Below are 12,277 nucleotides of genomic sequence, written 5' to 3' on the forward strand. Positions count from 1 at the left end.
AAACAACTATGTATAAAATAAGCTACAAGGATATTTTGTACAGCACAGAAAATATATCCAATATTTTATAAGTATAAATGGAGTATAACCTTTAAAAATTATGAATCACTATGCTGTATAACCTGAAATATACAATATTGTACACCATCTGTACCTCAATAAAAATGTTTTTTAAATAAAGTTAATGATGAAAAAAATAATAACTGTCATCTTGCCTACCTCTTATAGCTGTGACTATAAAAAATAATACCTACATACTCAAATTGTGACCACAGGTAAAAGTCATATCTTAAAAGTTCTTGACCTGTATCTAATGACTTCAATAAGTCATGCATTCAATCATATTTGTTGAAAACCTATGTGCCAGCACACATACAACAGATCAACTAAGATGACATATAGCAGGTACCCAAATGTCATTGATTCAGAGGGCATTTCAGCCATTTTAATGAATTGTTCCGGAGCTGTGGCCAGTCTGTTAATTATAACACCTCTTTTCTCTTTATATCACCTCTTATTTCCCACCTTGAGTTCGTTTTATTAAACTTGACTATCTCTATCAGAACATAAAGAAAAAAGCAATCAAAGAGATGAAGCTCAGCCAGTAGGTTGGCTAAAATTAAGCAGAGGAGCAAGGGAAGAAGAAACCATTGGTAAGAATGAGGCCTCTTTTTTTTTTTTTTTTTTTGCGGTACGCAGGCCTCTTACCATTGCAGAGCACAGGCTCCGGATGCGCAGGCTCAGCGGCCATGGCTCACGGGCCCAGCCGCTCCGCGTCACTTGGGATCTTCCCAGACCGGGGCACGAACCCGTGTGACCTGCATCGGCAGGCGGACTCTCAACCACGGTGCCACCAGGGAAGCCCAGGCCTCTTTAATTTTAATGATTGACATCAGGTCTAGCACTAATTAGTAGAGACAACTGAATCATCTGCTTAAGTACCTACATACACAAAAATACACACTCCACACAAAAACGCAACAGGATACATTTTTTAAATGGCAGCTTCTATTTACATCTTTCAATAAAATAAAGTTAAGGCAACTAAACAAATGTATTCCTCCAATTTCATTACTGCCTTTTTGAATTCTAGGAAAGGACAAAGAAGCACTCCATCCTAAAAAGCATCTATTTTCAGAAATGAATTTATAAAACATTTCAGATTAGTAGTTCTAAAGGTTTGTCTTAATTTTTTAAAGTTTTATTGATGTGTCATAATACACTATCAGATCCTTTATTTACTCTTCTAATACTTAAGTTACATGAATAAATAATCAGCATTAAGATCTTGGGTAATTTCCCCAGGGAGCTATTGTGGAAGCAGAAACCAACTTCATCTTCTTTGATGTCTATTAAAAGTCGTAAATGGAAATCCTAGGTCACTCTTTGACAAATTCTATTTCTCCTATTGGCTTTCAACACAGTTAAACAACCTAAACTTGAGCCAAATGTGAGAGGCCATAGAAATCACCTCTGATGCTTTCTCAGATTCCAAATGAAAATTGGCTTTATATTTAACTTCTCACGTGAATTTTCTATTGAAAAATTTACCTCCAACATCTGAACCAGCAAGAAAATGTAGGCTTTACCAATTAGTTCAGTGTCCATGTCGTATTCACCTTTGTGCCCCGCCATGTCCAGAGCAGTGCCTAGCACACAGCAGGAGCTTGGCAAACATTAGCTGACCTAAGTGAAGAACTGAAATGTGTTCAAGGACTAACCTTCAAAAGCATTTCTTCATGTTGGGGATTATCAGAGTCATAGGGCTCTCTGCGCAGTTTTTCCACATCCGCAATAAGGTTTCTGTACCCAACAATTTGCAGAAGGCAAGCTTGAAGAGAGATTCCCAGCCTAACATGTTAAAAAATAGAAGAAACACACATGAGGGAAAAAAAACCACATTCTCTGGCATTTGTTCACTTGATGTATGTACAATAGGACTTTTCATATTTATATAATATTTGGAAATTGCTCAAATAGGATTTTTCTAATAGAAGCACAATTTTTAACTGAAGCTCCACATGGACAGCTGTGGAACTTGGCTAAAATTTACCTCTCACTCCAGCCTTTTCAAGGCAAATTGCAATAATATGGCTTAAAAACAAGGGAGCTCTTTATGCAAGTGACTTGAAAGATGTAGAAAATATAGGTGATCATGGTTTCTTAGGGATCATTTAGCTCCCCTAGGTAGATATATCAGAAACACTTCAGAAGGGTGTGTGTGGGGAGGTGCCAGTGAGAGAGAGATAAATAGCCCTCAGGGGCTTAGGGGTAAGAAAAATTTTGAAACAAATAAAAACCACAACAATAAAAATACCTCTGCTTGCAGAGCACCCCTGACAGATAAGGCAAGGCCAAGAGAAAGAACTCAGTACTTTACAAAATTTCCCATTCCATTCTGACTGCTCTACTTGTCTGAATGCCTATTCTTATGCTGAAACAAAATCTGCTTTCTTTATTACCAAGTGGTTCAAACACTGTTCTCAGAGCAAATTCATTTCCACTTTTCCCTACCATGCCTATTCATTTTAAGACAGGAAGAATTCTTTCTTCTAGTCTCATCTCCAGGGTTAAAAACAAACAAATAACAAACAAAAACACTCCCCTCTTCCTTCAATTCCTTCTCATGGGACATGGTTTTCAGATGTTTTACTATCTTGCTCAGTCTTCTTGAATGCACAGTTTGTATGATTAACAGTCCCCTTAAAATGTATCACTGGAACAAAAAAGAATCTGGCAAGCATGACATAGAGAGGATCATTACTTCCTGTGATCTGAATGCTGTTTTTCTCTCCTACAACACAGAAAGTAAAATAGGGTCTCTTTAAGCAGTCACATAACATTACAAGTTTATTAAACAGGTGGCTAAATAATCACCAAGATCCTTTTTTCCTATAAACTACTGTTACATAAATTATCTTCCTGTACTCATTTGATGGCATTTTTTAATCTAAAGGTAGTACTTCATGGTTATTTTTTCCTGCTAATTTTATAGTTATTCACTTTTGTGATTCAACAATAGCAATTGCATATGATTCAGTCTAAGAGTTACTGTTCAATATACTCCAACTTCTAATTCACTCACTAAATTTAAGCATTTTTTGTTGGAGTTGGGGGGTCACCGTAATCACAATGACAGTGTCATAATCATCTTTTTTGGGGGGGATGAGATGTATAGAGGTTAAGTCTAAAGTTGGGGGCAATAGAAAAATTTAAGTTTTAGGATTGTATGCTTACTCCCAACATAGAAGGCAGTGTCAGATAACCCAGAATACTAAACTTAAATAAAATTGAATGTTCAATTAAAAAAAGCTAAATCAGATATTTAGGAAAAGGGCACATAAAATCAACACAGGACTGAGAAGAGAGTTAATTTTGAGGGAAAGAAGGGAGTGGTAGAAATAAAAAAGAAGAAAACAAGGGACCCAATTCAATTTTACTGTAGTAATTCTTATCACCACTGTAAGTGGCACCTGAAAAAAATGTATAAAACAAAGTAAGGTTAATAGTAGTAATGGCTTGATAAATTACAAGGTATTTCCCCTAGCCCTCTCTATTTCTTGATTTTTTTCCAGAAAATTATTCAATTAAAAAAAAATCACATTATGTCAATGTCAACCTGGAAAAAAACCCCACTAAAATCCATATTGAGCTTTAAAAAACACAATCTACTACCTATAAGGGTTTTTTTCTCCCTAAAGGAAAACAAAAGAATAGATGGTAAGGAAACACCTTTGAATGAAGTATATAACTTTCATAAAAGAGACAGAAAAGATTTGCTATTAAATCTAACCCAATCTCTAAATATGATTATAGGTCTAATATATCTCTCATGCCTAATTGTAATCATAAATTTTTGGTTCAACTTAATTTAAAATGAATTTCATTCTTACCAGCTTCCCAGAGAAATAAAATATGTCAGAAGGTTTCAAAAAGACATTTACTGTATAATTAAATCACATTTAATGGCTGAATGAGGAAAAGGCAGCTAATTAGCTGAAGCTTCTACAGAAGAGTACTATGGAGACTACATGGAAATGGAGTTTTGTGATGAGCCTCAATCAGCTAGTACTAGAATCCCTTCAAGATACAGACCTATGCAAAGTGCACTCTGAAATTCCCTTTGACTACAGCTCCTCATCTTTGGCAAGTAAAAGCTTTCTTTAGTGATAACATCTGAAGTTCTTAAGTATACACATCTAAAAGACAGTTTGTTACTTACCTAAACTTTACCTGAATATATCTGCATACAGAATTTATTCTACCCAATATCCTAAGCCTAAAATTTTACAGAAAAATTCCTGTACACAATGGAAAATATAAAGCTAATTTTAAATGTCATGTACATCGCCAAATGCATTTTAATACTTCCAAGATGAGATGACTAAATTACAAAGTTCTAAAGTCTTCATATAAAAACTGTCTATCTCTCTCTCCCACACATGCCTGTCTTCTTCACAAGCAGGTAGAAACTGTCTCCAAGATTATCAGCCTGTCATGAACTGAAGAAATATTCTTTATGGAGCAGAATCAGCTCAGGCACATTTACAATCTGAACATTTACTGTTAATGTAAAATACAGGCATCATATGGAGCGACTGTTGATGAATGGGCTCCCTTTATTTCACCTTCTGATATCAGGGGCATGCACCAGATTTCTTACATTCATTGCATTTCAGAAGCATAAGCATAAATCACAACAGAAGTACAAAGCTGTTGCTATTTACAAATAATAAAAAGGCATCTTTTTTCTTTATTTTTCATCTGAAAGTCACAACATGCAGATGATTATTTGGGGCAGGAAAGAGAGAGAGGGGGAAAGAGCATGCGAGAGCATAGTTTGAGTATTTAGAACTACTAAATATGACTTCTGTTTTATATTTACAACATAATAAACATATTCTTACTGTGGATTTATGTCAGGGTTAATTTTTTTCAGTTCCATAATGTCTTCTATAGTTTTTTCAATAGCATCAGGATGAACACTCACTGAAGTCTGCAGTAGCTGGAAAACATGTTTCAATCAGTTGCTTTGTCATGAACACTGGTGTCTTAAGTGGGGTCTATTTAAATAGGGGCCTCAAATGTTTGTTTAAAGCTTCTATATGAAGATAAGAAACTAAACTAAAGGCAAAAAATTCATGTAGTATTTGAATTCTAGTAAATTTGATATTTTCACAGTGGGGGTAGTACAATTTTCCTGATTAAGGTAATTAACATAACAAAACAAAAATACGTAAGTTTTTTTTACCATCTTCATCTGTTTTAAGCTACTTCATAGAAATATTATATTTTCCTTTTCTCACTCAACACACATGGCTTCCATTGTTAATGGGCATTATGTCTATGACTGTGTGAAGTACATGGGGGATATAGTCCTAAGGATGCCAAAATTAAATTAAATATTCAAGAATCTTGAGAAGCAGATTTTTCTTTCTTATGTGGATGCTTAACTATGTGCTATAAATGCTAGCATAGTGGCTTCTTTGATTTTCTTGGAAAATCTTGAGTATAAAGTTAAATGATTTGGATATTGATGAAATACCAGAGAGTTACCACTGCTCTTATTTTCAAGGAATATTTATTTTATGATTTGGAAAGAGGTATAAAAAAGGATTAATTCAACAATGAAATAATATGTGTGTCATAAATCTGCCTAGAAATTCTTGAGTGGCTGCCTTCATGTAAAAAGTACAGTGGTTTGTGATGGGAAAACAATTCATTCTTCTCAGTTTGCATTAGTATTCATAGCCAAAAGTATCTTTTTGTTTCTTAAAATTTTTACTTTTTGATGATGGAGGTAAGTCTTCAATTGAAAAGTTGCTGAAAAATATAGGAACAATTTTACTTACCTTACTTTTTGAATCCCTCAGTGATGTTTCTGGAAAAGAGATGATTTAAAAAGCCATTCAAAAATTATCTTTTACAACTGGTTTACAATTACTATACTGAAAAATAACAGTGTATCCTCAATCCCAGAAAGCCTACAGTTTGCTTACTGCTTTGTTTCATGCTTACCGATTTTCATAGTTCTAGAAGCTCCAGGCTTGGTATTGTAACAGATCCGTTGCAGTTCACATCTTCCAGTCAGCTTTCTCATTACAAATTTCAGGCAACGCCACAAAAATTTACAGTAAAAATACAGGCACACCTGGATCAGCATTCTGTCAAAAACAAAAGATAGCACTCTTCCAATAGAACTCTGTAAGAGAATAGAAAGCAGCCACCACCAGCAAGCAAAGAAGCCCAGAAGAAAATCAATCATTAGACTTCTGGGTTTACAAGCATATTTCATTATTCTAACCCCATGTTATTTTATTTGAGGTAGCTACAAAACCCATCATTGGGAGGGAAGCCCAAGGTCTGTAAGCATATACTCACTATGACTGCAAGCTCCAGAATTCCCTATTCTAGTAAATTTGACACACTAACAAACTAAGAGTGAAGCACAGGGATCCATTCTTTTCCTACCTTTGCCTAAAAATATTTTCAAAGCAAATCAGTACCTCGAAAACAGAACACTTGTGTTTTAGAAGCTGTCCCCCATAGACACAGGGAAAGGGTATGCTGTGGCATCTCCCATCTTCTGCCCCCACGAATAGCCTCTCAGCCAGCCCCAATTCACTTCCAGCTTCTCCTTAGTGTCTTATTTTTGGCTTCTGTGTTATTTCTTCCCCTGCTCCCATTTTTTTCCCCCTTCCCTCTGCTTTCCTTTTGGTACTGTTGTCCTCTTTGAGAACTTTGTTGTGTGGCCACCATCTTCTCTGCTGACCAATCCCAGTACTTCTTGGATGTGCCAGAATGCCTCCACAACAGTTCACTGAACAAGCATGTTGACCTTGGGTTCTTCAACATTCTCTGATATAAACCTTCCAAAAACTCCACCTCTTGACAAGTTTGTTCTTGACTCCTGCTAAACAAAGTTTTCTTCATTGCACACCCTATCTCACTCCAATAATACCTTAACAAACTATAAAGTATATGGCCACCAATCATGCACTTATTCACAATGCTTCTGGCACATGTGAATTTGTGTTTTATGCCAACTTTTAGTTTTTAATATGTGAGTGTCTACTACTTCATGGGACTGCTCAGCATCTCAAAATGACTCAAGCTGTAGAAGTAAAGAGGACTTATCATCCAGGAACTTATATTCAACCCTTCTTCTCTGAACACTAGAGTTTTCCTAGAAGGCAGAATTATTTTCCTAGAAGGCAGAATTATTTATATTACTTCCTATTGGTGTGATTTCTAAAAGATATTTCTTTTTCTCATATGTTCACTAATTCCCCCCAGCTCTAACATAAGGTGATCCAAGGTCATTAAGATGAATTTGTGTAGTTAATTAATATCCTCAATGATATGATTAATCCCTGAATTTGAACCAAAACCTTGATTGTGTTCCTTTGTAAAATTGCTCTGGCTCCAATATCTTGAACAGCCTGAGTTAAAAATAACAATTCCAACTGACTTATACAAAATCATGGTCTATATCATATAAATGCACTGGGACAGAAACCTTCAAGATGGCGCAGGAGTTAGACATGGAGATCACCTTCCTCCCCACAAATACATCAGGAAAACATCAACATGTGGAACAACTCCTACAGAACACCTACTGAATGCTGGCAGAAGACCTCAAACTTCCCAAAAGGTAAGAAACTCCCAACTTACCTGGGTAGGGCAAAAGAAAAAAGGAAAAACAGAGACAAAGAATAGGGACAGGACCTGCACCTCTGGGAGGGAGCTGTGAAGGAGGAAAAGATTCCACACAGTAGGAAGACCCTTCACTGGCAGAGGTGCGGAGCGGGGGAAGCTTCGGAGCCACGGAGGAGAGTGCAGCATCAGGGGTGCAGAGGGCAAAGCGGAGAGATTCCCGCACAGAAGATCAGTGCTGATCAGCACTCACCAGCCTGAGAGGCTTGTTTGCTCAACTGCCAGGGCGGGTGGGGGCTGGGAGCTGAGGCTCCAGCTTCGGAGGTCAGATCCCAGGGAGAGGACTGGGATTGGCTGCGTGAACACAGCCTAAAGAGGGGTAGTGCACCACAGCTAGCTGGGAGGGAGTCTGGGAAAAAGTCTGGAACTGCCTAAGAGGCAAGAGACCATTGTTTCAGGTTGCATGAGGAGAGGAGATTCAGAGCACTGCCTAAACAAGTTCCAGAAATGGGCGTGAGCCATGGCTATCAGTGAGGACACAAGAGATGGGCATGAAACACTAAGGCTGCTGCTGCAGTCACCAAGAAGCCTGTGTGCAAGCACAGGTCACTATCCACACCTCCCCTCCTGAGAGCCTCCCCTCGCCACTGCCAGAGCCCTGTGATCCAGGAACAACTTCCCTGGGAGAACACACGGCACACCTCAGGCTGGTGCAACGTCACGCCGGCCACTGCCGCCACAGGCTCACCCCACATTGTGTACCCTTCCCTCCCCCTGGCCTGAGGGAGCCAGAGCCCCCAAATCAGCGGCTCCTTTAACCCCTTCCTGTGTGAGCGAAAAACAGAAGCCCTCCGGTGACCCACACACAGAGGCAGGGCCAAATCCAAAGCTGAACCCCAGCAGCTGTGCAAACAAAGAAGAGAAAAGGAAATCTCTCCCAGCAGCCTCAGGAGCAGCAGATTAAATCTCCACAATCAACTTGATGTACCCTGCATCTCTGGAATACCTGAGTAGACAATGAATCATCCCAAAATTGAGGCGGTGGACTTTGGGAGCCACTGTAGACTTGGAGTTTGCTTTCTGCATCTAATTTGTTTCTGGTTTTATGTTTATCTTAGTTTAGTATTTACAGTTTATTAACATTGGTAGATCTGTTTATTGATTTGGTTGCTCTCTTCCCTTTTTCTTTTTAATATATATATATTTTTTCCTTTTTCTCTTTTTGTGTGTATGTGTATGCTTCTTTGTGTGATTTTGTCTGCATAGCTTTGCTTTTATCATTTGTTCTAGCGTTCTGTTTTTTTTTGTTTGTTTAAAATTTTTCTTTTTAGTATACTTTTTAGTGCTTGTTATCATTGGTGGATTTGTTTATTGGTTTGGTTGCTCTCTTCTTTCTTTCTTTCTTTTATTACTTTTTAATTTTTAGTATTTTTTATTTTAATAACTTTATTTTATTTTTTTCTTTCTTTCTTTTTTTTTCTCCCTTTTCTTTTGAGCCATGTGGCTGACAGGTTCTAGGTGCTCCAGCCAGGTGTCAGGCCTGTGCCTCTGAGGTGGGAATCCCGAGTTCAGGACACTGGTCCACCAGAGACCTCCCGGCTCCACGTAATATCAAATGGTGAAAGCTCTCCCAGAGATCTCCATCTCAACGCTAAGACCCAGCTCCACTCAACTACCAGCAAGCTACAGTGCTGGACACGCTATGCCAAACAACGAGCAGGATAGGAACACACCCCCACCCGTTAGCAGAGAGGCTGCCTAAAAACATAATAAGGTCACAGACACCCCTAAACACACCACCAGATGCAGTCTTGCCCAACAGAAAGACAAGATCCAGCCTCATCCACCAGAACACAGGCACCAGTCCCCTCCACCAGGAAGCCTACACAAGCCACTGAACCAACCTTAGCCACTGGGGGCAGACACCAGAATCAATGGGAACTACAAACCTCCAGCCTGTGAAAAGGAGACCCCAAACACAGTAAGTTAAGCAAAATGAGAAGACAGAGAAACACACAGCAGATGAAGGAAAAAGGTAAAAACCCACCAGACCAAAAGAATGAAGAAGAAATAGGCAGTCTACCTGAAAAAGATTTCAGTGTAATGATAGTAAAGATGATCCAAAATCTTGGAAATAGGATGGAGAAAATACAAGAAATGTTTAACAAAGACCTAGAAGAACTAAAGAGCAAACAAACAATGATGAACAACACAATAAATGGAACTAAAAATTCTCTAGAAGGAATCAATAGCAGAATAACTGAGGAGGAAGAACGGGTAAGTGACCTGGAAGATAAAATAGTGGAAATAACTATTGCAGAGCAGAATAAAGAAAAAAGAATGAAAAGAATTGAGGACAGTCTCAGAGACCTCTGGGACAACATTAAACGAACCAACATTAGAATTATAGGGGTCCCAGAAGAAGAAGAGAAAAAGAAAGGGACTGAGAAAATATTTGAAGAGATTATGGTTGAAAACTTTCCTAATATGGGGAAGGAAATAGTCAGTCAAGCCCAGGAAGAACAGAGAGTCCCATACAGGATAAATCCAAGAAGAAACATGCTAAGACAGATAATAATCAAACTATCAAAAGTTAAATACAAAGAAAAAATATTAAAAGCAGCAAGGGAAAAACAACAAATAAATGGATTAAAGACCTAAACGTAAGACCAGACACTGTAAAACTCTTAGAGGAAAACATAGGCAGAACACTCTATGACATAAATCACAGCAAGATCCTTTTTGACCTACCTCCTACAGAAATGGAAATAAAAACAAATAGGACCTAATGAAACTTAAAAGCTTCTGCACAACAAAGGAAAACATAAACAATAAGAAAAGACAACCCTCAGAATGGGAGAAAATATCTGCAAATGAAGCAACTGACAAAGGATTGAAACTCCAAAATTTACAAGCAGCTCATGCAGCTCAATATCAAAAAAACAAACAACCCAATCCAAAAAGGGGCAGAAGACCTAAAGACACATTTCTCCAAAGAAGATATACAGATTACCAACAAACACATGAAAGGATGCTCAACATCACTGATCATTAGAGAAATGCAAATCAAAACTACAATGAGGTATCACCTCACACCAGTCAGAATGGCCATCATCAAAAAATCTACAAACAATAAATGCTAGAGAGGGTGTGGAGAAAATTTACATTGTACTGTTTGTGGGAATATAAATTGATACAGCCACTATGGAGAACACTATGAAGGTTCCTTAAAAAACTAAAAAGAAATATCATATGACCCAGCAATCCCACTACTGGGCATATACCCTGAGAAAACCATAATTCAAAGAGTCATGTACCACAGTGTTCACTGCAGCTCTATTTACAATAGCCAAGACATGGAAGCAACCTAAGTGTCCATGTGGCACATACATACAATGGAATATTACTCAGCCATAAAAAGAAACAAAATTGAGTTACTTGTAGGGAGGTGGATGGATGTAGAGTCTGTCATGCAGAGTGAAGTAAGTCAGAAAGAGAAAAACAAACATTGTATGCTAACACATATATATGGAATCTAAAAAAAGTGGTTCTGAAGAACCTAGGGGCAGGACAGGAATAAAGATGCAGATGTAGAGAATGGACCTGGGGACATGGGAGGGGGAAGGGTAACCTGGGATGAAGTGAGAGAGTGGCATGGACTTATATACACTACCAAATGTAAAACAGATAGCTAGTGGGAAGCAGCCACATAGCACAGGGAGATCAGCTTGGTGCTTTGTGTCCACCTAGAGGGGTGGGATAGGGAGGGTGGGAGGGAGATACAAGAGGGAGGAGATATGGGGATATATGTATATGTATAGCTGATTCAGTTTGTTATAAAGCAGCAACTAACACACTACTGTAAAGCAATTATACTCCAGTAAACATGTTAAAAAAATTTTTTTAAATGCACAGGGAATGGAGGAAACATATAAGTAACTAAATTTCTACACTAAAATGTGGTAGAATCCTTTGTAGGCATTAGAATTGTATTCTGGAGTAACTAATAACAAAATGTCCATAATATGCTTATCAAATAGAAAAATGTTTGGAAAGAACATGTGTGGAATAATATATTTTTTCTTTAGTAAATAAAACAAAATATTTAATGATGATATATAAACAAGGAGAAAAAAAAGACTGGCAGGATATACAACAAAAATATTAACAGTGGTTTTTCTGGGTAATGGAATTATGAGTAATTTTTATTTTCTTTTCTGATTAAGTATACTTTCTTTTTTTAATATGTATATATTATTTTATTTAAGAAGAAAGTTATAACTACAATTAAAATGTATAAAATGATCACCAAAAATCATTACAAAAGTACATATGAAATTTCTATGTGAAGTCATATTCTGCTGAAAGACAAAAAATGATTTACTATGTTGTGAAGTCTGAAATTCAACTGTTTTAGTCAAATATGTTCTAAGATCTGTTAGGATTTAGATTATCAGCTTCCAAAAAAAAGTAACCCTGAAAATAATTAATGGAACATTTTACTTAGATGAGTGAGAAATTTTACAAAACCACAACATGGTCTCTTGGAAAAAGTTTTCCATTCTTCCAACTATTGGATAGCTATGACAGAAGAAAAGATTGAGCAATATCCTTGTTAACT

At 37.3% G+C, this 12,277-nt stretch overlaps 1 protein-coding gene across 2 annotated transcripts in view; it reads right to left on the reverse strand.

Moving 5' to 3' along the window:
* Nucleotides 1-12,277, reverse strand: part of ELMOD1 (ELMO domain containing 1) — a gene marked incomplete at both ends in the record, with an annotated part of 68,568 nt that overhangs the window by 38,482 nt on the left and 17,809 nt on the right. Inside the window, 4 exons of one of the 2 annotated variants that reach the window (XM_082661077.1) lie at nucleotides 1,722-1,851; nucleotides 4,908-5,005; nucleotides 5,853-5,881; nucleotides 6,019-6,164. In XM_082661077.1, the coding sequence (XP_082517203.1) occupies nucleotides 1,722-1,851; nucleotides 4,908-5,005; nucleotides 5,853-5,881; nucleotides 6,019-6,164 (403 nt within the window). Of the gene's footprint in view, nucleotides 1-1,721; nucleotides 1,852-4,907; nucleotides 5,006-5,852; nucleotides 5,882-6,018; nucleotides 6,179-12,277 lie in introns of those variants that run through there. The other variant, XM_082661076.1, reaches the window with a different exon arrangement.

Source organism: Grampus griseus (assembly GCF_964374135.1).
Source record: "Grampus griseus genome assembly, chromosome: 8".
Classification (NCBI taxonomy): Eukaryota; Metazoa; Chordata; class Mammalia; order Artiodactyla; family Delphinidae; genus Grampus; species Grampus griseus.